Genomic DNA, 23,735 nt, shown 5'->3' with positions numbered 1-23,735 from the left:
CCCTGCGCACGGGCTCAGCCAGGCCCCGCCTCCCGCTCCCGCCCTCGGGATCCGCGCCGCCACTCGGTTGGCGGAGCGCGACTTCAATCCGGGGGAAGCTCCGCCCTTCTCCGAGCGGCAGGAGCGCGACTCGATTGGCGAACGCCTTCCGCCGTTCTCGCGCCGCAGCCTTCGCTCGCCCTACCTGGCTCTGCGCAGAGCGACTGGCTGTTCTGGCTGTCAATTGCGGATTAGTCCCCTCCCAGCCAATAATCCCGCCCCCAGACCGTGAGGCGCGGGTTGATTGGTACCCTGGGCTATCACTCGGCAACGCGCTCCACCCCCTCCCGGTCAGGTAGCCCGGAAGATGGCGGCGGTGGTGGCGGCGTCCGCAGGGGCTGGTGGGGCTCTGTGAGGAGAGCGGGGCCCGATGCCGCGGGCGGTCGCGCCGCGGAGGCGGGAGGCGACGGCTGCCGCGGGGGCTCGCCGGAGACGCTGAGAACCTCGAGCCCCTCGTTCAGCGCCGAGCCTCGGGCCGGGAGCGGAGGGCATGCAGGAGCGCGGGGGGCTCGGCGGGGTCGCCGGGCGGTGGGGGGGCGGCCCGCTGCCCTTCGGACCCCAGCGCCCGCTCGGGCTCGTCCTCGTCTTCCTACTGTCGCTCCTCCTGGGGAGCGGCGGGGCGGCTCCGCTTCCGCGAGCAGGTGCAGGTGAGGCGCGGCGAGGCGGCGTAGCGAAGCGGGACTGGGGGAGCGGCTCCGCGGTGGGGGCCTGCGAGGGGGAGCCTGGGAGCGGGGCAGCGGCGGGGGCCTCGGCGCGACCTCCCCGCGCTTGGGGCCCGGGGCTCTGCGGCGGGGGAGCGAGGGGACTGCGGGTTTCTAAGCCCCCGTCCCTCCCCCGTGCTGCGGGCAGGGCTCCGCGCCGCGCTCGGCTCCTTCCCCTCGCCGAAGGCTCGGGAAGGGCACGGCGGGCAGATGAGGTTCCCCGGCACGGCGGGCTGCGGCTCCCGGCCGGTAGGTCACGTCTGGCGCTTGTGGCATCGAGCGATATCCCGCCGGAGGTATCTCGGTCTCGTTGGGCTGAGCTACGTGCTCCGTCGCCCTGCGTGTTTGCCCACGGACGTTCGCTCCGGAGTGGCTCCCGTCCGAGCCTCTGCAGACCGCGGCGTGACTCTTGTTCTAACGGTGAATCACCGGGACTGCCGCTCCTGGGTGGAGGCAGACGGCGCTTCCCTCCTTTCCGGTCAGATTAGTCGGATTCCCCCCAGCCCCCCCGGCCCAGTCTCTCTAAATAGTCCCGGAGTTCGCATTTATTTGTCTCTTGGGTTAGGTAACGCAAACCCCTCTGATTCTCTTGCTTGTTTTCCTGTTTGTCTTAAAAGTACAAACTGAAAAAAAAAAAAGGTCCTCACAATAGTATGAATTACTGGTCAGAGGAGTGTTAGTACTGATAGCTAACAGCCAGGTCGGATTCAGGGCTTGGGGCTTTACTGTATTTCGTTGGGGCTTGCAGACAGCATTGGAGTGAGGCTGAATTTTGTTGAGTGTGGTTTGAGAGTGTGCTGAGATCCAGTTCTAGCCCTCAGGAGTTGAACAGCTGAAACAGACAATATGCTGAGCGAGGAGGAGGAGGATGAGTGGTGGGGAGGGAGAGATCTGAAGCACAGAGATTAGGTAATTTGGCTGCTGTTCCACAGAAAGTATCAAAACTGGGAGTGGAACCCATACTTCTATTTTTGCTCCTATGCCTCTTTCCCTTATTTTTTCTTCCCAGGAGCATTTCTGAATTGTTTGTAAGTTACTCTTCATCAGTCTTCTGTGAGGTCTTCATTTCCATAGAAGTAAACCTCTGAAAAAGAGAAAACTGTCATCCAGATCTGTATTTCCTTTGAGACTCAATCATAGTTTTCTCATTTATGAAATACTTGAAATTTATCCAAATAATATTAACTTGTCACCAAGCTGCAAAGTTAGACAGCAGAATCATTTCTGTGGGGAGGTCCTTTCTGCCTTTTCTGTGTCTTTTCCTGACATGTGGTTAGTTTTTCTGTTTAAAGGTAGATGTCAGAGTGTCTGCATCCAGTGTTTTCATCTTTTTTTTTTTTCCTTAAATAAAAATTTCTCTTTGCTGTCAGGACTGTACCTTACAAAGCAGGAACTTCAAAGCATAACTTCCATGATGCTGGCAAAGAACTTAATTCTCAGATTGAAAAGATGATTAGACAAAACACAAGAGAGTGATAGTGGGTTTTGTTGGGCTTCTTTAACTTTGTTGTTCTTTTAAAAGGCTGAATCAGGTATATTAAGTGAAGTACTCCCAAGAGAGATACTTATAATGTTGGGCTAATACAAAATTAATGGGATATCATAATTTTATATATTGTCTTTGGCTATGATTTTTGTCCCTAAGTATCTGTACATGGGATGTTTTCTGAGGTTTAGTGAACTGTGCCAGACCCTGTCGTGGAAAACCCAATGAACTCCAGAAAATAAAACTTATGCTTTCTATTGTGTATTTATCCATCTAGGAAGAAGCAATGTATTTACATTATTTTATTGATAGATATTTAGTATTTAAACCTTAAAGACTTTGAGGAGCCTTTTCCAGTTTGACTGGCATCCTTATTGAATGAAATAACGTGCAGCAGCTTCTTAGCCTGCAACATGTCCCAAGTCATCACTACAGCAGTAACCAGTTAGAAAGCTACAAGGAATTCTTTCCCCCCTTCCCTTGGATAGATTACCCATGGATGACAGACTGTTTTGTCTTGAACCTTCTCTATCATAGTAGGCAAATTTTAAAACCTGTCTAGAAGGCAAACCTGTGACTTTATTTTGCTGGGTTAAGAATCATGACTTGTGTTTAAAAACACCTTTAGCTGTATCAGGAATTTCTCTCTCATATATCCCATGGCAGGCTGCTTTGATCTCCTGTATTGGGACTGGCAATCGCTGATGGTTTTGGTTCTGGGCCTTGGCAGTTTTTCCTGTGCACTGTAATGCTCAGTCAGATACAAATGTGTGGAGAACTTAATGGGTTTTTCCTAAAATCATTAGTAACGGGTTTCAGAATTATTTCAGGGTCCCACAGTTCTTCACCTAGGAAAGAGGATCGCGTCTTTGACAGCAGCGAAAGGTTTTGATATGTGTTGTTCTGAGCTTATACAGGAAAGGTGGGAATCCACAGAAAAAGGAGGAAGGTGTCTGTAGGCACAGTGAACTTTGCTGAATAGCTCCCAGAATGTACCCACAATAAATGAACTTCTCTTTTGGGGAGGAAGCTGGAAAGCAGGAAGTGGTGATGGGCAGGTTCTGGTAAGGTGAGATTGGATTCCTTGCTCAAAATCACTCTGTTTTGTGGAACTGCTGTGGAAGGGCACCAGGCTGCATGGCTGTCGGGTTCCCAGGGCCTTGCTAGAGAGGAACGATGCTGTTCTTCATTATGGCTCTGCAGTGATTGTGGGTGAAGGCCTGCATTGGTGGTGTGGTCTCTATTTGTCTTGCATTTTTGAGGTTATATTTATAAACACACTTCATGTTTTTTCATTTCAACAATAAGAGGAGGTAAAGAAAATAAGGGTTTCACTGTTTCTGTTGTAGATTTCATAGCAGCTATTGTAGAATATAGGAAAAACAAGATGATAAAGATGCTACTAGCTAGAAAGACTTAGATCAACATAGATTTAATTTACTCTGTGAATGGAAAAGGAGGATAGTGACATGTACTGTGATAGCTCTGGATTTAAAGTTTTACTTTATACTGGAGGTGACAGCTGGGGGCAGGCCTGCTGGAAAGTGGTCACAGAATGAAGCTCTGCAGTTGTTTTGAGCCAGTAGAGTATTACTGATTTTACCTGAATTTGCTGGGCTAAGGTGACTTCTGCTTTAGCACTGTGTGGCTGAAGCATGGGCATTTGGGAACTGCTCTTTAGCAGCAGTATTTTGCAGCAAACAGTGCATTATAATCTGACATGTTTGCTTTAGTAGGGCTTTACATTTACATTCAGGCTCTCTGTTCTTCTGACTAGAATTTCCATACTTGACCTGAATTCAGCTGGGAGTCTGAACCAAGGCTGTGTGTGTAATGTCAGGCAAAGTATTTCTATCATCTCTGTCCTAGATGAAGTCTTTGAAAATATAGAGTATCAGGGACTCAAAAATAATATTTTCCCATTAAATTTGAATAGCATTTTTAGCAGTTGTGTTCAGTTTTGCATATGTGATGAATTTCCTAATCTGTTCATTTGAAGTGAGGCAGCTGGACTGGCGCCTACCTGGGTTTGTGCTGAGAACCTCAGTCATGGGACTTCCTCCCCGCTGCACCAGCGGAATGTCGCGGCAGTGAGTCCTTCCTTGCTGATGAGCTGGGTCATGTTCTGTCCAGGAAAAGGTGCTGAGAAATTGGTGTGGTAACTTGAGGCGTGTTCATGCAGCTATTGTGAATATAGTTAGCTGGCCATAGATGTCAAGTTAAAACTGAGATTTAAGTCACTTTTATTTAAGAGGAGGTCTGTAGTGTGTGTGTCCCCTTGGGAAAATGGTTGCTTTTGGGTTGCTTTGACTTGATGCTTCATATGGAGTTCTGTCAGACTGGAGCCCAGTCGTGGTTTAGCAGTGTAAAACCTGTGGACTCTTGCACATACCAAGAAAAGCAGTTGTCTAAGGATATGCAAGTGAGCGACTTGGATCACTTGAAGTTAAGAAAACTGCTGCTTGTAAAGTGGGGATTTTAATTAGTAGTACTTCTCTTGGGAGCGGTCTCTTTCCTCTCCCTTTCATGCACTAAACTTATTTACTTGTCCCTATATTTCTTTTTCTAGCTTCTGTCCCAGACACCTAATAATTGCAGAGCTAGAAGCTGCTAGGTTGTCTTTTATCTTTTGTTTCTATCTGTGAGACTGTGATTGAGGTAAGAAGCCAGCCCCTCTCTTTGGCCTGCAGGGATGTTCCATGCAAGGCTTTGTTCCCAGGCTTGGTCTAATTTCTTTGGCTGTTAAGTGTCTGGATTTTGCTACACTAAAGCAGTCCTTGGAGGAGGAGGTCATTTTTTGAGGTAATTTCTCACATCTTGAATGCTTGGGTGTGTTTGATAATTCCTCGAGTATCATTGCAGCCTATTAAGGTAGCACTGATCCAAAGGTATGTTGTCATGGCATCAGGCACAGGTCGTTGGCTTGAAAGGGCCTATTAATTAGTGCTGATTTTGCTTCTGATCCTGTTTTAAAAAACCAAACCTGAACAACAGAGTTTGTATTGCACAGAGAGATCCAACTTGTATTTGAAAAGCACCGAAGATGAGGTTGTATTTTGGGGAGCGACTGAACAGCTGTCAGGCAAACTAGAGTAGAAGTAGTTTTCTGGGCACTGGCTGTAGCCTGCTTCCAGTCACCATCCACACAGGGGTTACCTTGGTCAGTGCCATGCCAGAGCTGCAGAAGATGTGGCTCTCTCTGAGTCCTAATGCTCTGTTTCTACAGCAGAAGGGCAGCATGTGGAGTACTGGAATCTTAGCTTTTATTTTGGGTCTGCCTGTCTGGTGTGGGCAGCTCGTACATGGCGCTTGGTGTGGTTCTGGTTACAATTTGCTATAGCTTTGATGCTTTTATTGCACTCTATAAGCTGTTTTCATCGTGTTGCTATTATGAAAGGTCTTGAGCAACGTGAATGATACTAGAAACACTTTGTAGACACTTTGATAATCAGAAATGCACAGAGTGTGTCTAGATAACTGTTAGAGTCTACACACATAGTTCAGGCACAACCTGTAGCAAGCTGTTGTGCCACATAGGGCTTAGGCAAGGTAGTGGTGTGAATCGAGTTGTCTCAGTGAATTGCCTTACAAGGGATTTGCAGTGTGAAGTGCTGGTACAAAGCAACACCTTTTCCAACCCTACTACACTTAGAAAGATTTCCTCACAAGTAAGGAAACATCACTGCAAGGACTTTAGTGACCTGACTTTCACTAGGCCTACCTCTGCACTCTGAGACTTCTTTGGTATGAAAGAGGTGTAGAAAGTTTTAATAATAGGCTTTTGAGTGCTGACTTTTAAGCTTTTGGGCTGTGGACTAGATCCAGTTCTCCCAAATTAGTCATTCATCCTATGGCCTGTTCTTCCTAGGAACCCCACAGCTATGAAGAGGGATGAGAAATAAAGCCGATTAAGCTCTTTTGGCAAGATGCTGCTGCTTGCTTTCCCACATTTCTTAACCCAGTTGTACATCAGAGTTGGAAATGCATCTAGTGTAAATTCAAGACTCTAGAAAACCCCATAGCTTGAAGGTTATGTGTATGTATTCCTTTCACATGAATCAAAAGAAATTAGTCTCTTCAAACCAATAAACCTTAATAGGCTGTGTTCCTGTCAAATGGTGGAGAAAGAGATACTTAATGTTGTGGTTTCCATGCTGCTGGTACTTCTGATGCTTTGAGTGATGATGTGTAATCTCATGCTGCTTTAAAAGTTTGTCTACCTTCTTTAAAAAAAAATCTATAGCTCTCTGCCCTGTTGCAGATGAAGGCAACATCTAGCAGTCTGGAATACAGTATGATCTGCTGTATTTTTTTATATATATATGCAGACACATTTAAGTATCAGATGTTACCACTGCAAGATAATAAAGCCACACAGATTTTCCAGAAACACTGCCATGAAGGCCTAGGATACATAATTATTTAGCATGTATATTTTTTACCTTGTCTTAAGATGCCTTTGTGCAAACATGAGATTCTAACACTGAAACTTCAAACAGATCTAGCTCTGTAAACACTTGAAGTACTAGCCTATATTTAGTCCTTATTAAAATTGAGCAGTATGCTGTTGTGTGAGTAATTCCTTGACATTACTGGGAAGGCTTGTAGGGTAATAGAATAAGGACAGAAATGTAAAACCCCAACTCACGGTTTTCTTGGTTACTAACTGTTCAGCCAATGCTTTGGCCAGGACAAGAGTTGAGAAAAAATGAGGGTTGGAGCTGTGCTGTTCTGAGGGTGCTGCACTATGTGAGAGTCTGGCATTGCCCTAGGTACTTTCACCATAGGATGTGTAACCTGTGCCACCCATACATGCGAAGTGGACTGAAGCAGCCCCAGAATCTCACTTGAAGCACACCTTAAAAGTATTTAGGGGGAGCATGGGATAAAAGGGTTTGAGAGAGCCTTGGCTTAGGTTGCAGCCTACACTTGTGGTTTATATAAGGACAAATGGAAGACATTGGACTTGCCAAGAACTGTTGACTTATAGAGGGTATGTGTCCAGGTAGTTAGTATTTCTTCGTGGGTGTATTGTAACATCTTGTATAGGACAGTGATGGTTTCAGGGTCACGTGCCCACAAAACACGTTTAACTATGAGACCAGCTTTTGTCACTGTAGAACTATATCCAGAACACAAGGTGGGCTGGAGGAGTGTGTCAGAGGGTTTTTTCTTGCTTCATGGGGAAAAACTGTAGGAAGTTGCCACTTGCTGTCTTCATTGCCCTGACTTCTGATGATTGACTGTTGTCAAGAAGAAAAGCTGGTGTTTTTCAAAAGAATAGTCTGTGCCCTTATATTGGCATTTTTTTAAAGATACACACCCCCCTCCTCCCCTCCCAGTTACCTCTAAAAGCCTTGTCATCTTGCTGGCATCTTTCTAAGCATCAGGCTGTGATTTAATCCACATAACACAATGCAGACTTGGGCAGGAAATAGTTTTGTTGACAAACTGTTAATTACTGCTTGTTGCATTCAGAAAGATTAAATGCAAATGTGCAATGTAACTTGGACAGCTCTAGTTTTAGGTTCTTAAGAGGTTTTGTTTTTTCTTGAGACTACAGCAGTTAGGATTTTCCATAGTTTTAAGGAAGAAAGGGAAAATAAAAACAGGTGCTAAAGTGGGTTTGCATAAAGATATATTTGTGATACCCATACTGAAGGTTACTTCTCTAAATTATGCAAAATCATAGTAGTAATGATGTCACGAGAGGATAAGCTTTTGAAATAACTCTGTACAATTAATAAAACTTGAAACATAGGTGTGTTCTTTGAATGGCATAAAGCACTAGAAATTTCAAAGCTAAAAAGCTTGGGTATAAACTTCAGGGACTTTTACAAGATTCTCAGGAGTGTTATACATGTCTGTTCTTGGGGATCTGCTCAATAAAGGAACACTTCCAGTCTCTGCTTGAAGTATTTTGGGCATTTGGAAACAGTTGTAATATTGAGGATGTCAAGTCAATGAAAGTCATCTGAGATGGTGGGAATGTTTCTCCTTGTACTGGTAATGGTCACTCAAATCAAAGGGCTCATGGGGATTTGGAGTGCCTCTCAGCAGACAATTCTCTTTTCTTTGTTTTCTTTTATCTTAGATATCTGGTGTGCAAATAGCACTCCTTCCAAACTCCTGTAAAGCCCGTATTTCTACTGAAACTTAATCTCAGAAATGATGCTGCTGTTTGGCTTAGTTGTTAAATGGAGCATAGCAGGAAAACACTGAGGTGAAGGGGATGCTGTAACTGATGGAATGTGCTCTTGAGTTGTGGTTTCTTTTGTGAAACACAGGAGTTGCAATGCCTGTTGTGCTTTATTTACCTTGTCATACAAATCAGACATTACACAAAACATGTGTCTAAAATTGTTGTGAATAGGCTTTTGTTTTAGTATTCTACCTGTTACCTGAGCACCTTTAGAACTAACCAGCCTGGTGGTATCTGTATTGGTTTTGTGCCTATTAGTAGGAAACCTTGGAAGATTTCAGGGAGTAAATAAATGCAGGAGAAACCCTTTGAGATCACGTATCTTTTCCTCACAATCTGGCTTGTGAAGAACTGGGTAGGAGTCAAGAACAGTTTCCCACTTAATTGCTAGCATAGAAGAGAATGACAGCTTTATTTAGGAAAGTTGGGATAGCTTTTAAAATCCTGTTTATCAAGCCCACTATAAATTAGGGTGATATTGCACTTCAGTCTGGTTACATTAATATTCATTGAATGCAGAGTTAGTAAACTGATCAAGTTTATGAAAGATACCATGGAGGTAGCTAGGGAGCAAAGTTAGATTTGGTCATTCATTAGTATCTCAAAGGCTGCTCTGTGCCCACTTGGTGTCATAAAGTTACATCTCGGTTCCTGATCATATAATTTGAGGGTGTCCAAGAGACAGTTTAAGTGACTGCTGTCATGCTAGATTTGTGCTGCAAATAGTTACAGCTATTAGTGCAGAACTGCCATTTATGTAGCTGCTCTTGAAAGCACAGAGGCTCTTGCTTATGCAGTGGGACTGTTGTCGCATAGCAACTACTGTGCTCGAAGCTTAAAATCAGATGCTCCCTTCAAGTTCGCTGTGCCCTAATAATGCTTAATTTATCTGGGCCTTGCAGTGCCTTCAGCTCTGTGAATGTCTTTTATTAGTGTGTTCAGTAATGTCTGTCATGTACATTTACTTCTGTTTTTTCCCCTCCCAAGCTTAGAATTGTGCACTCTCATGCATTTGTAGCCCAATTTCCTGAAAGTTGAGACCTTAATAATGGGATTAATCACATTGAACCGAATTTGAGAGTCAGAGTTTGAGTGCCATGGTCTTTCATAATCTGATGGCAGAAGGAAGGTGGGTTGCCTGCCCCTTGGATGTCTGGTCCTGTGTCACACAGTGTGGTGGCTGTTGGCTGGCGAGCGGAGGTAGATGGGCCATTTGGCTAGCTGGCATGCCTGTTGCTCCCAATTAATAGCAGCAAAGGAAGCCACAGATGGATGACTTATGTGGGTATTTGAGAGGTTTGTGGGCAGACTGGGAAATCAGATGGAGGAGGAAACCAGTACTGGTGAGGAACTGACTTCTGTTTGCTTGGTTGTTGCGTTTGGCGAACTATTTTATGGAGAAACTAGACTTGAAAGAAACTTAGGAAGGTAGAGAGAATCCTGACCCATATAAATTGCTTTGAAAAATACCTTGTATGAAAATAAATTTTTTCCACCCCTTGAAACATGGTAATAAATACTGCAGTGTATGTTCTCATGTCTATACTTGATCCTGAGAATGCCAGTGTAATTTATCATCAGTGTGTTTTTCAGTGAGCATGGTCATGTTCTTGCCTGTGCACGGGGTTTGACTTCAGATGTGCTGAGCTCAAACTTAGACTTTGGTGTAAAACTTGCCTGTGAAATGGCAGTCCTCAGAGGTGCTGAAGGATCTGCTTCAGTAGCTGTTAAAAGACCTACCTCAGCTAGGGCTTTGACTTGTTGATATGCTTTTTAAAAGTGGGTAAATAACAACATAGATTCAGTATTTAATACTGTAGGCTTTGAAGAGAGACCTTATTTTCTCTGTTGATGATAATTTAGCATCATCTCAGTGCCATTTTGAGGTGGAACACTTACTAGCACAGAGTTCTTTGTAAAGCATTTTGTTGTGTCACACTTTTAGTAACACAGACACGCTGCATCTCCTGATTCTTTTAATATAGTAGTGATCTAGTCCAGGCCTCTTTCTCCTGCTTAAGCAGTTGGGATGTACCAGACCACAGCAGTCAGACTGTTTGTATTAACTGACAGGAAGCCCTGTATTGTTAGCATTTTATACACAGTATTTTTTGATCTGTTTTGCAGATCTTTCCTAAAGAACAGATTCTGACTTCTGGACAGATACTGAGATTTAGCAGTGTTACTGCTTAGGGTTACATTAAATATGTCAGGTTTTTTAACTGAGGTGATATGCTGAGTAAACTTAATAAAATTCTCTACAGAATCTATTATGTTAAGAATCTTAACTTCTGCACTCATTAAGATTGATACTCATTGGATTTTTTTATCTTGTTTTAAATTAAATTTAAAATGTATTTTAACAAGTGCTTTTATTAAAGAAAACTGTTTCCTGTAATAATGATGTAGAATGGTGCTTTGCATTTAATTGAATGGATTTATTTCTGGTTGCTTTTTCAGTCAGTATCTTACAATAAACAGCTGTCATTCCTTCCCACTTTGACAATTTACAAACAAAAGACAGTATTAAACATCTTACCTCTTCAGTTCCAAAGCATTTTATTAAGCTCCAGTGAATTAATCATTGGATGGAAATAATTGAAAAATGCAAAAGAGCTTATACTGCAGCAGGTTTTATAGCACTGTGTCAAACGCTAGTTCCAGTACTTAATCAGTGACTTCCATCACTGAATATGTATTTATGCAAGCAATTAAAATAACTTATAATAAATTTTACCCCAGTTATAAGATGCCATAATTTTATCCTTAATTTTATGTTCTTTTTTAAAAAAAGAGGATGTAAATTAAAAATATCACTTATTAATGGTGATGTGAGAGACATCGAAGTTTATCCAAATAGAGATGGATTCTGTAATTCTCAGTAAGCAGCTCTCACTTGTATGAGTCATCTGAAACGCTGTTCGTAAGCTGCAGAAACTTGCCCATGATAATTGGTGTTTTTCTTGTATTAAAGCATCTTTTTATAACTTTGTATGTTAAATTTTCCTTGTGTTTTCAGAAGTTTAGTTGACTTCCATCATCTTAATGAACTGTTTGCTGCTTCTTCAAAGGTGATCTTTGCTTTTTTTTTTGAAAACTTCAGTACTTTCTCCAATTCATTACTCTTAGTTCACGAGCTTTTTTTCTTGGGAATTATAAAAGGTCTGTAAGGTTAGGAAGTCATGTAATGAACAGCAACTCTTTTTTTTTTTTTTTCCACCCTGTATTAATTCCAGGACACTTAAAGGAGATGGCAATAATATGGGGAGCTTGAATCCTAGTTGCTTCTGCTGTGATAACTTGTAATTTTGGGGGGTTGCTAAGTTAGTTTGAGCGTGGTAATGTTTGTGTAAACACACACCATGGTCATGCCGCTGGAGTTGTGGTAGTCCCAGGGCACTGAGAGGTTTGTAGGTAGAGATAACATCTTGTACCGGGCCAGCAAATATAATTACAGTAAATGTACTTGTGGTGCAAGAGCCCCTTGTTGGGTCTGGGCAAAAAATCAAGTCAAGATTGCAAGTGGTAAAGCAGAGTTTGTAGAACTGCTCCAAGCTTCAGTAGAGGCTGGTTGGAAAGGCTGTGTAGAAGAAAATACTGTATTTGGAGCAGGGGAGGATGCTAATGAGAAGTAATACTGCTCATCTGCTGTGGGGAACAGGAAGGAACTGTAAAATTCATCTTAGTGATGTGAGCATCAAAAAGGAGGCATTATAGTGTACCACAAACCCAAAATAAGTTTGGGTTTTTTGGTTTTATACTTTTGACAGGTGAGGTGTTTTGTACCTCCCTCTTACAGGATCTAGTCTGAAATTTGTCTTCAAATGGTAGTCCTTGAAGTAGTTGTTTTAAGTAGTCTTTTAAGACCAGCTAATAATGCATATTGTAAATAGTAAGACATGCTTTTGGTGCCCAAGTTCGTGTAGTGATTTACTTTGCTTGACTGACTTCCCCAAATACATCTGGTACACTGGATGAAACATTCGAGGGGGGTAGTTGTGGTGATGTGTTCAGGTGTGTTCAGTACTCAGGGAGAGTCTGTATCTGTTTGGTAGATGGTCTGCAGTGAGTTGGCTCCTTGTTTCAGTGAATTTGGTGATGAAGATGAGGAAGTTGTTTGGAAATTAGGTGGAGTGGTTTTGGAAAAATGTCTTTAAAATAATAATTTTAATTAATAATACCTGGTAACATAAACATGTTGGTTGGGTTTTTTTTTAAGTAAAGCTACATTTTATTTTTGGGTTTTCATGAGTTCAAAAGAATCTCTGGAATTTATCTAAAGCTGTATTACCTCTGTGTGTGCTACAGTAATTATTAGATAATGACTTCACAAAATGCTTATATTAGTGGTTTAGGTAATTTTCAATCTACATAGTAAGGTTACTGAACATCTGAAGGAAGTAAACATAAATCAGATGTTACCTTCCCTTTTTTTTTCCTTGATGCTTACAAATGGTGTTATAGAGAAATGGATATAAATTGGTCTGTTGAGAGCCCTCTTCAGAGACTCCAGAATTCTGACTAAAAGGTGGCAAGTAGCCTCACATTTGTGGTTGGTCTGTGTTTGTTTTTATCTATACATGGAGTGTTCAGTAGGCTGGAATGAGACCAGAACTATTGTGGGAACTAGAAACAGGACTGCTTGTTTGAAACACCTCTTCTTTTGTTAACTTCTGTTGCAGCATAGATAATATTCCTAATTTATTGCACAGAAAATGTAAGCTGAAAGTATGCTCATGCTTTCTATGACAGTATCTTGAGCATGTCCATTTACTCTTTACATGTAATTAAATAAGTAAATATTCTGTGAGTGTTGTGTGGAACATGATGAAAAGCTGTAGCTCTGTCTGGAATTACCTTTTGTAATTTTTTGAAGGTGTAAGAGGCAGGTGGACAGGTTTGTATGTCCCGTAATTAGTGACCAACTTCTGATTGTCTTTGAGGCTTCGCTTATACTGTATTCTGGTGCTTAGCCATTGCCATTGATGCTCAGCCATTCCTTAAACCTACACAGTCGAGGTCACCTGACGTTGTTTAGCTTTAACACTGATGTAATATCTAAATAGATTTTAATCCCCTGTGGTGCACTTCCTCTCCAGTCCCCATGGCACTGCGCCTTTAAAAAGGAATAACAAAACCCCTCAGAATGCGTGTTGGGCTCTCCTAGGGAACTCTGTATCTTTGCTCTCAACTTGAGATCAAAGCAGGGATGAAAATAGGTTTAATTCCCTTGGTGAAGACTTAAGATTTTTATAAAGTGCCGATTGAGGCTTTTGATCCTGTGTGAGTAATAATAACCTGACTTAATCATAGAGCTTGTGTTGTAGAATTCTTGTATAGAAAAATTGGAGACAGTATTTGGAAGTGTATTTGCAAAATGGTTGGGGATCATGTCTAATTCTTGAGATGAAGGCAAATCACTTAATGAATTACAAGAAATAAAAATCAGGGTGGAGGAGCTGATCAGAGCCACTGCACTTGTGACAGCAGCCTGTATATTTGGCAGGCTGTCATGAACGCATCTGTCAAAGAGGCAACACTGCCTTATAGCAATATATTTAAAACTTGTACACAGTTTAAGTGAGGATTTCTTCTAGCTGCTTCCTCTTAGGACAGGGGTTTGGCTTGTGGCAAGATTTTGAACATCTGTTTTTAGATAGCCATATAAATTTGTCAACTTAAACAGAATCCTGAGGCTTGGGACTGTCACTGCTTGGGTAAATCATGTTAGCTGTGGCCTCTTGGCTTGGATCAGCTAAGTCCAGAAGTGGTAAAACATAGATATATTTTGTCAGTATGTCTTTTCCATTCAGTTTCCTTTTACTGTCTGTCATATCCACAGAGTTAAATGTTCTGAGTCCATCCTTGAAATAAATGCTGATGGATACTATGTTGTAAAGGAACTTCTTAAAATAATAATTGTATTTGTAAAATACTACATTTGTGTTTATTTCTAGGGGAAGGAGCAACCACTGAAATTTCCTCCTCCTTTGTGATTCTGTCCGTATGTACTCTAGTAGTACTGGTAATACTGCTTGCAAACTGTGTCTCCTGCTGTAAAGACCCTGAGATAGATTTCAAGGTAAGCATCTGAAGTTACAAGGGTATAGTCAAGTGGTAATCTTGTGGCTACATTCTGATACCCAGAATACTTGATATCAGAGCTGTATGCTCTGTAGTTATTGCTGGTTTGGTGTCCCTGAACATTGTCTATGAAACAACCAGCAGCTGTATTTAAGTGCTGTGACATCTTGCTGCAATCATTTATTTTAAGTATGTGGTCCACAGTGCAGTAAGGACCCTTAGTGTGTTTTTGGAATCATTCTAGCTATCAGGATCAGTAGTAAAAGTATACCCTTGAGACAGTTTGGCTATAAAGAACCTTTGTGGTGTTTCTCTCTGTATTCTTTTAATTTATTTTTCTTAGCCTGCTGACAGGGTTTAAGATACATAAGGTACATATCTACTGTAGCAAAACTACTGAGGAGGAATTGTTGCCAGGAGAGAGCAGTTACTTTAGGAACATCAGTTATTGGTGTTCCTAAAATTGAGCTCTTCTCTCATTTATTACTAAATGGAGAATGCTTGTCCTCAGCAGTTTGTGGTAATTCATTCAAAGCCAGGGATAGCTTTTAAAGTAAAACCCCAAGCAAACCCCCCCTTTTTTTAAAGCAGTGCTTTAGCTCTAATCTCTTTACATCAGAAACAAATTGAAAATAAGGAATAGAAAACTAAAAATCTGTCACTGTCTTTGGAAAAATGTTTAGCCTCCTTAACATTGCTCACTCGAACTAAAAAAAGTATTAGTGCTAATTTTAAGACAAAGATCAGCTTGTTTACTGGACTTCTTTTTGCAGGAATTTGAAGATAATTTTGATGATGAAATAGACTTTACACCTCCAGCAGAAGATACCCCATCTGTTCAGTCTCCAGCAGAAGTGTTTACTCTTTCAGTTCCCAATATCACTTTACCAACTCCTTCCCAGTTTCCATCTCGTACAGGTAAAATGCTGGTTTTTAATGACAGCCCCAAAGTAGGCAACTTTGGTGTACAAAATGGAGTGTAGCTGATTCTGCTTGACTTCGCTATAAGAGATTTATTGTTAAAAACATACATAAACTGAGTAAAGATATTTTGTAGGTTATAGGATAAAATGTGAAATACTACTTCAGGAATGTGTATGGATTTATGGCAGGCTGCTGTGTAAGGGAGCTGAGAGAGTGAAATTACCTTAAATAAACCTCTTGAGTACTTTGATTATGTGTTTATGTACATAAAAGATTTGCAGTGCTCCTAAGGTGGTAGTGACTTCTCTTAGTGGTTTACTCCATGGGCAAGTTGTCATGGGGTTTTAGCTGGTAGCCTTTAATAGAAGCAAGAGTGAATTTCTGACTCGATGGTGGTGCTGCTGTTTCAGCTGCATTGCTTTCTTAATGTGCCTGTAGACTTCTCATTCCTTAAACATGGTATTGGTGAGACAGAGCATTAGATTTCTTTTCCCTGTGTGAAAGGGTTTTTGGCTTGTATTTTTTAAAATAAAGAATTTTTAAAGAGGAAAATCAGGTGTCTTAAATACAAGCATGGCTTAGCATCAGTAGTTCTCATACTGCTTCACATATAATTTTCACACATTCTTTGTTTTAGATCATGAAGTGTTCAGGGAAGCTTCTAGTAGAATTCCTCTACCTACAAACTTCAGGAAGCTGTCAGTGTGCCTTTAATACAAAAGAAATGTTACTCCTCAGTGTTTCAGTGAGTGAAGGGAAAGTCATCTGTGAAAAATTTTATGTCAGCTCTTCTACATTATTGCAATTGTTAAAACTCCTCTTCCTGTCACTAGAAGCTGTTTGCCAGGAGTAAAGCAGTGTACTCATGCAGGGTATGCTGGTAACACATAGTTGTGCTGTATAGGCTTCCCCATGGCCAGGAACATGTTGACAGCTATACCTGTTCCTGTCAAGTAATACTGGTGTAAACATGGCTTATGGAAATAAAAATGTGGGCTAGAAGTCTCAGTTAGACAAGTAGTGATGATTAGGCAGCAGAGGGCTAATCACCACTGAATCTCTTCTGTAGCGCAGAGCTTGCCATTGCTACTGTCCATCCTCTGCCAGGGTCTGCATCTTGTTTTCTTTACTTGCCCTCTCTGGGCTCTTTACATGAAGTGTTTTCAGTTGGAAAATGCCCTCCTTCCAGATGGTGGCTTTAAGTAGGGCAGTAGAACCCTTCCTCTCAAAATGGTAACTCTCTACATAACTATAAACGTTAAGGTGTACGAACAGCCAGTGGTGTCTTGAGTTTTCTACTTATATTTACATGAGAAGCGTTTGTAAGTAGGTTACTTGCTTTACCCAACTACAGGTTGCTACAGTTTATATTGGAGGTGGAACTTGGTCTTTCTGTTTTCTTACTGAATGAGTTAAACTAAAACTTTATTTCATGAGGAAAATCACTGTGTTGATTGGTCTGGATGTGTGTGTTTAATTGGGAATAAGTATTGTAGGAGCTTCCCTGATTTCCTCAGGAGTTGGTAACTTTGGCCATGGAATGGTTCAATATGTGTTAATTTTATTTCCCTTGCCTGTGACAGATGGATCAAAGTCTCAAGTTGCACGTCAGAGTCTAAACTACATCCAGGAAATTGGAAGTGGCTGGTTTGGAAAGGTGAGCAGTTATCTTCTAATGTTGTGCTGCAGTTTGAGTCTTACTCCTGACTAAGCTGCTGTAAGTCCTTTTAAAACGATACTCTTAAAACAAAACCTGAAGTTGAAATTAGATGTTTCCTTGCTCTTTAGCTGTAATCACAGCACTAACTGGTGCTCCTTTAATTTACATGTAAGTAACTCTCTTAAGAAACTCCTAATCAGACATTTCACTTCCATGGATTTTAATGAGCACACTTGTGTTATTACCAATTCTAGGAAAGAATCTTTAGTAAGTAAGTAGTTTAGCTGTTTTCTGAAAGTCGGTGTCAGTTGTCAAGATATATTAAGTATGAATGTTTAATTATCAAAAACTCTGAATGTGTTGACCAAAAAAGCTGGACAGTCTTTCTTACAGCATGCTTAAGCTCTTTGCAGGGAAACTCCAACATTTTTTCCTCTCTGACTAAAGACACAATGCTTATCTTTATCTACAGGTTCTGCTTGGAGAGATCTACACAGGCACTAGCGTAGCAAGGGTGATAGTGAAGGAGTTGAAGGCAAGTGCAGGCCCCAAGGAACAAGAACAGTTTTTAAGAAATGGAGAACCATATTAGTAAGTCCTATTTCACAGCTTGGTTAACGAACTTCATAGCACCCTGTATGAGTTCTGGACATTGCTTTTGTTCAGTGTTTCTGTCTCTACTTGCCTTCCCTTATAAATGAAGTGTCTATAAAAAGGGAAATCCATTCAATCCAAAGTGAGAAAAACTTGAGTCTGCTTAGAAATAAAAATAAACTCTTGGCTTAAATGTGTTTGGCAGTTGTTACTCATGGCTGGAAAACCCACTTGGTTTCTTCTACAGCTCTTTGGAGCAAACTCTTGATCTTGCAAACTAACTTATGCCTAATTATTTGCCCCTGAGAACTGAGGCTTAACTCCTGTACTTGGCTTTCCTGTCTCTTTGCAGACACATTAATTTCTGTACAGTTCCCCCCAAACCCCAGTATTTCCCTAGCTCCAGTCCTGCAGTGCTCTGTGACTGAGAAATCTGACTGGAAATGCCAATACAACAGGATTGTTTGGTGTTCTCTTCCTCCTGTCTTACGCTTGGAGGATACTCACTTCCTCAGGGGTTGAGTCTTCGCATACCAGAAAGGAATTTGGTGTGTTAAAGGGAGTGTCATTTCTCTTCCTGTGCTTTGGGAACAGTGAGAGCTCTCTGCAGAGCTGACTGCTACAAGTCAGTGGCTTTCGTAGGTGATTGAAGAGACGTATTGTACTTGATAGTCACACCTGGTTGTGTGGTTTCCCTTGCCTGAATACACCGCAAGTGAGCGGTCAGAGAGAGGTTTCTGTTCTTCATGCTTTCTAATGTCCTACTTAGATTTGCATTTAGGCTTAGGCTGTTGGCACTTGTCAGAAGAAGAAATCTCATGCCTTCTGCTGCATTGGCAGGGGTGGGTTTCAAGCAATTTAGAAAAACTGATCTGGCAGAAAACTAACCTGGCTAAAAAAAGGTTTAGTTTTTAGCCAGATCAGTTCCTCAGCGTAGTTCACAAACCAGTAGCACATACGTACTCTTGAGTACTGGGGATGGTGGGAGGATGGGTGTGGCTTTCTTCTGGCAGTAATGGCTTTGGTGGTTGAGAGATCCTCTGAGGTTCAGCTGCAGTGACACAAAGGTGCAAACCACATCTGTGGCTTTGGATACTTCTGTTCATGCTGCCAGTGTTAAGTGTTTAAACTTCTGGTAGGGATTTCGGGGTGTTGCATTATATTGTAAGTAAAGTATCCTGCTGTCTTTCTGGCTTTAACTGTATTTTTTTGCTCCCAGCATTCTTCAGCATCCAAATGTCCTCCAATGCATTGGGCAATGTGTGGAAGCCATTCCTTATCTCCTAGTTTTTGAGTTCTGTGACTTGGTAAGTGCACTTAAACAGCTGCCCCAGCTTTTCCATCTGTATAAAACTGTATGTAGTTATTTAATGCCCTTCACTCACAGAATAATTGTCTTTCTGAATACCCAGAATTTCAGCAGGCAGACTTTATTGCTGGTTAGAGACAGACCATAAGTGAAATATTTTTGTTTATATTCTCTGATATCAGAATTGCCAGTCTCTTTTAGTCTGCCCTACGTCATGTAGCAAGGAGGCCATGGATATGGTGATGATGGCCTGGAAGGACTCAAGTTGCTTATTGTAGTGCAGCTCATTATTAGAAGCCAAACAAACCTGGAACTCCAAGTGGCTCTTTAAACACTGGCTCAGCAGCTGCTTTCAGTTGTGGTCTAGGTAGCATTTAGACCAGAGCTCCATGTTTCTGTCTTGACATTTTTCACTCTCAGAAATGTGTATGTATGTTGTTAAGAAGTAAGATAATTTGCTGTTACAGAATTCATCAAGATCCTTTTCCTTTTAAACTCCAGTGCACAAATACAGTTCTAGTTGCATCAGTTGCCCCAGGCAATGTAAGTTAAGAGTTAACATGAACTTTTGAGTTCTCTTAAACATCAGTTAATCTATGGCCTTAAATAGCTATATCTTTTCATTACTGCTCTTTTGCTCAAATTTATTAGCTGTGATAAACTAATGAGGCAGAAGTGCTGATAAAATCACTCTTTTCTAAATGGAAGAAATGCTTGAACTTTTTAAGTGTCTGATCAAAGTGAAATGTTCTGTTTGTGCTAAGAATTAAAAAGTAAGAGCATAAGGTTAACCAGATAATGTTTTTTACCGTTTTTCCATAGGTAGAAACAGACTATTTCTTACTGATTTAAAACCTGTTACTCAAATTGGAGGTGCTTTAAAGCACCCTTGGAAGACAATTGCATTTTAGTCTCACAGATACACATCCAAATATTTAATCCGATTTAATTGCTGTCATGTGTTTAAATAGTTAGGCCATTTAATCCAACTTTGAATTTGAAGATGGAGTAACTTTTAGATATAGGGAAAAATATCCTTGTTTGCCTCATGATTAATGCCAGAAATTGTCATGATCCTGCAGAGTAATCTGGAAAGGATTTTACTCAAGGGCATGAAATAAATTGTCACTTTAACTGGGGGCAATAAGTGGTAGATTCAAATGTAGTTAGATAATTTCTTTGGGATGGAAAGGAAAAGTCTGTGCTGATTTCTATTCCAAGTGAACTAAACTCGTTTTTAGAAAATTATATAGTGAGTTAAACATGACTGAAAGTCTGGCTCACTCGAAGAGCTCTTACTTGGTAGAGTTGAGTGTCTCCTAGACATCATAGTGTTTTATTTGCTATGCACACAACTGTACAGGATCTCAGCAGACAAAACAGCCCTGACTTGAATGGCTTTATGCAGAGATTGAGAGGAGCACAGTCAGTTAGCTCAGTATCGTGGCATGTCACTAATCCTTGCTGTAGTCCCAGGGGAGGAGGTAGCATTGGCAGAGCGAGGGCAGAGGAGAGGCATGAGGAAGGGAGAAATGTGAAGGAGGCTGGATGGCACCATTTGGGATAGAAGGTATGGCTAGGTAGCTTTGCTTTTTAGTAGACAGGCTTTTAATGGAGTGTCACTGATACACTAGAAACTGCTTCTCTGTGGTTGGGATGGCAGTTGCTTTTCAAGCTTTCAGTAAGTGATCTTGAAAGCTGGTGGCTGCTTTTGTTGTTTTGCTTGGGTTGGTTTTTTTCCCAAAAAATTAGGTAAATCAGGGGATGTGGAGGTATTTCTGAAGTGTACAAGTCTGATTCTTCAGCAGAAAGACCATGGGGCAGACAGAGTTGAAGTGGGTGATTTAAATGTGGTGTCTTTGGTGACTGTGTATTGTTTGAATGGGAAGGGTGAGAAATGCCCTGCTTTGTTAGCAGTAGTATAATGCTATGCTGAAGCACTTTAGGTTGTGTTACTGGTGTTGCATGTGAATACAGAACAAAGAATAACCTTGTTTTAATCCCTTGTACTCTTGTGATTAAGGATTTGACAGTTAAGAAAAAAGGTGGCAAATATATCAGCTGTGTTGGATGGGAAATTTAAATGTCTTCAGATAAACTATTTTGAGGTTCTTCTGGCAACAGAGACTTTATTTTGCATGTTTAGCTTACTAAGGAATGAAAAATGCATCGATTTTACTGACCAACAGAGTCTCGAGGGTACAGCAGTGGTTTTCTTCACAGTCCTTCACATGTCACCCTTCTGCAACTCCTCTTAGGAGGCTTTGTAGCCTTTTTAGGGCCACTTGACCTTGCCTTGGCTGCTCGGGCATCCCTGTTGGATTATCAGTTCCAAGACCTTTCAGTGCCAAGGAGCCTGCAAAGGGGCACTGGAAACTGTAGTGCAGAGACACCAGAGCTGACTGCCGTGGTGGCAGCGCTGAGTGCCACACAGGCTAACTTACTTGTTTTCTGGGCCATATGAACTATTCTTTGCATTGCTGTAACTCGGGATTGCTTGGTTGTATGTGCTGTGACTGTATTTGCTAGTGTTTAGCCTGTTTTACAATGTAATCCACGTTGTTCTGTCCCTCACTTCACAGAGCTGAGTGAGAAGCAAGAGGGGTCAGTTGCACATAAGTGATTTAAAGCTTTTAAATCCAAATTTTCCTTTGCCTGTGTTAAAACTCTTTGAAAAGTGGTAAATATAAAAAGAAATGCTCAATAAGTTCTTAACCTCCCCCTGCCCCATATTAGTTTGCTTAGTATGTTGGTGCGGTCTGCTATGAATAGTTAACTGTTCACTGTTACACATTGTAGAATGATGCCAGGTTAAAAATAGTAGGAGCTGGCTTATTAACTTTAATATATTACTCAGCCCTGTGTGGCCAGCAGTTTGTCAGCACAGCAAATCCTCTAATGGACTGACATAATTTATGAGTAAAGGAAAGTTATTCAAATGTGGAAGTAACATGTATATTGTGAGGCTGATTTGCCTATCAAACTCTTACAGAAATCCTTCAAGCCTTGCAATTCCCAGAGCAGGTGAGATCAGCAGGATGTTGTGTGTGCAGAGGATGCCCTGTAGCTTGCTTAGGGATGTTGCTGTTAGGGGAAGGTGTCTGCCCGCAGTGCTTGGTTCTTTATTTTGTTTGGGCTTTTTCTAATTGCTGCTGCTTGAAAACATGTTCTTCAAATCAACAAAAGAATCTTTGCAATGAAAATGTCTTAACCAAGGAGTTCAACAAATCTGTTTAATAATCAAAGGCAATAGCAGTACTGGTATGATAGTAGATATGAGTTGTGTGTGGTTTGGAAAAAAGGTGGGTGGGTGTTGACAATTCACAATGACTTCAGCAATCACATCTGGCTTCAAAGACTCTCTGCTCTAAGAACTGTTTGATGTTTCTTAAACTTACATGTGCCTGAACATGTAAGGCATATGTAAGGTTTCGATGGGATAGGTGGTAGTGACTGCAGGCACTTACACTGTGAAGTCATGGGGTGGCGGACAGGGACAGTTGTCCTGAGAACGGGGCAATTACATGGTATTGTGTGATTTAGCAGGTGTCTTTCCAACTTGGTAGAAAATGTTTAGTAGACATAATTTAGTAACCTCCTTTAAAGCCTGGTGTAAGGAGTTGTGCCAGTTGTTTGGGTGTTGTATGAACCAAATGTGGAATTAGCACAAACAGTAAAACTGCTGGGTAGCAGTGCATGGAAATAAGCTCCCAGCTTCTGACTCTTGCAGAGAAAAAGCATATTAAGACTTAGACAGCTGAACTGATACTTCTAGAACTGAGAAGAGCTGTAGGAAAGACAAAACCTAGTTCTTTGTGGAGTCCCAGGAGATTAGTGTCTGCTGACTATGGCTGATGTTCCTCTTGCTGCCACCAGGATCCCAGGGCCATCCCTGCAGCGCTGCTGCCCAGCCCTCAGCCTGTTCTTGCACGGGGTTTTTCCTTCCCAGGTGTAAGACTTTCTGCATTTGTCCTTCTAGAGTCTTGTAAGGTTCCTGTTGGACCCTGCTGCCAGCCTGGCCAGGTCCTCTGGATGTCAGTCCACAGTGGTCTCCTTGGTTCCCCCTGGTTTGCTCTAAGCAATATCCCTCTAAAGCAACACCCTCCACCCCATTTCATGCTTTGAACCTTCCTGTAGCCTCAGACCAGGATGGGGAAATGGAGCTGGAACATTTCGAGGTGCTGTATTAACACAAGTCGTTTCCTACTAAAACCTGTGCCTTCATGAATGATTTAGTAAACAAGGGATGATGCCCCCCAGAACTGCTGCTACTAATGCATTGAAAAATTAAAAAGCAATCCCTTGGTGCGTTTCAGGCATCCTGGGAACTCAGTCCACCCGGGAGGAACCCAAAGTCACCAGCTGCTGCTTTAATGAATGACGATTTTGGAGCGTAGGACTTTGTTCGGGCGCTTGCTGCCACCTAGAGCCAGCTGAGCTGGGTAGTTTGTACTGGTGTTCCTTAGGCTGGGCAGCTGGGGATCTGGCTGTGCTGTGGACATGCTTTGTCCTTAGGTCTTTGGGACTCTGCCCTAGTAAGTGTGCTCTGACCAGGCAGAAGGGGCAGGGTGTTTGTGATGTTTCTGCACCAGTGTCATGCTGGCTCGTGTGTGAGCTGTAATTAAGGCAGGAGAATCAGGAAACGCTTTAAAAACTTGTCACTCTGTAAGATGCAAATACTTAAATGCTCCTGAACTAGTAGCTGCAATCAGGATGAAGAACAGGTAGTAAAGGCT

The 23,735-nt window shown here is 41.8% G+C and overlaps 1 protein-coding gene across 1 annotated transcript in view; it reads left to right on the top strand.

Moving 5' to 3' along the window:
• Positions 1 to 529: 529 nt before the first annotated feature.
• Positions 530 to 23,735, top strand: part of LMTK2 (lemur tyrosine kinase 2) — a gene marked incomplete at both ends in the record, with an annotated part of 35,424 nt that continues 12,218 nt past the window's right edge. Inside the window, 6 exons of the mRNA XM_084270903.1 lie at positions 530 to 686; positions 14,386 to 14,510; positions 15,286 to 15,430; positions 17,020 to 17,093; positions 17,569 to 17,687; positions 18,910 to 18,997. Coding sequence (XP_084127029.1) covers positions 530 to 686; positions 14,386 to 14,510; positions 15,286 to 15,430; positions 17,020 to 17,093; positions 17,569 to 17,687; positions 18,910 to 18,997 — 708 coding nt within the window. The remainder of the gene's footprint in view (positions 687 to 14,385; positions 14,511 to 15,285; positions 15,431 to 17,019; positions 17,094 to 17,568; positions 17,688 to 18,909; positions 18,998 to 23,735) is intronic.

Source organism: Gallinula chloropus (genome assembly GCF_964237585.1).
Source record: "Gallinula chloropus genome assembly, chromosome: 15".
Lineage (NCBI taxonomy): Eukaryota > Metazoa > Chordata > Aves > Gruiformes > Rallidae > Gallinula > Gallinula chloropus.
This window is presented reverse-complemented; position numbering and strand designations above follow the sequence as displayed.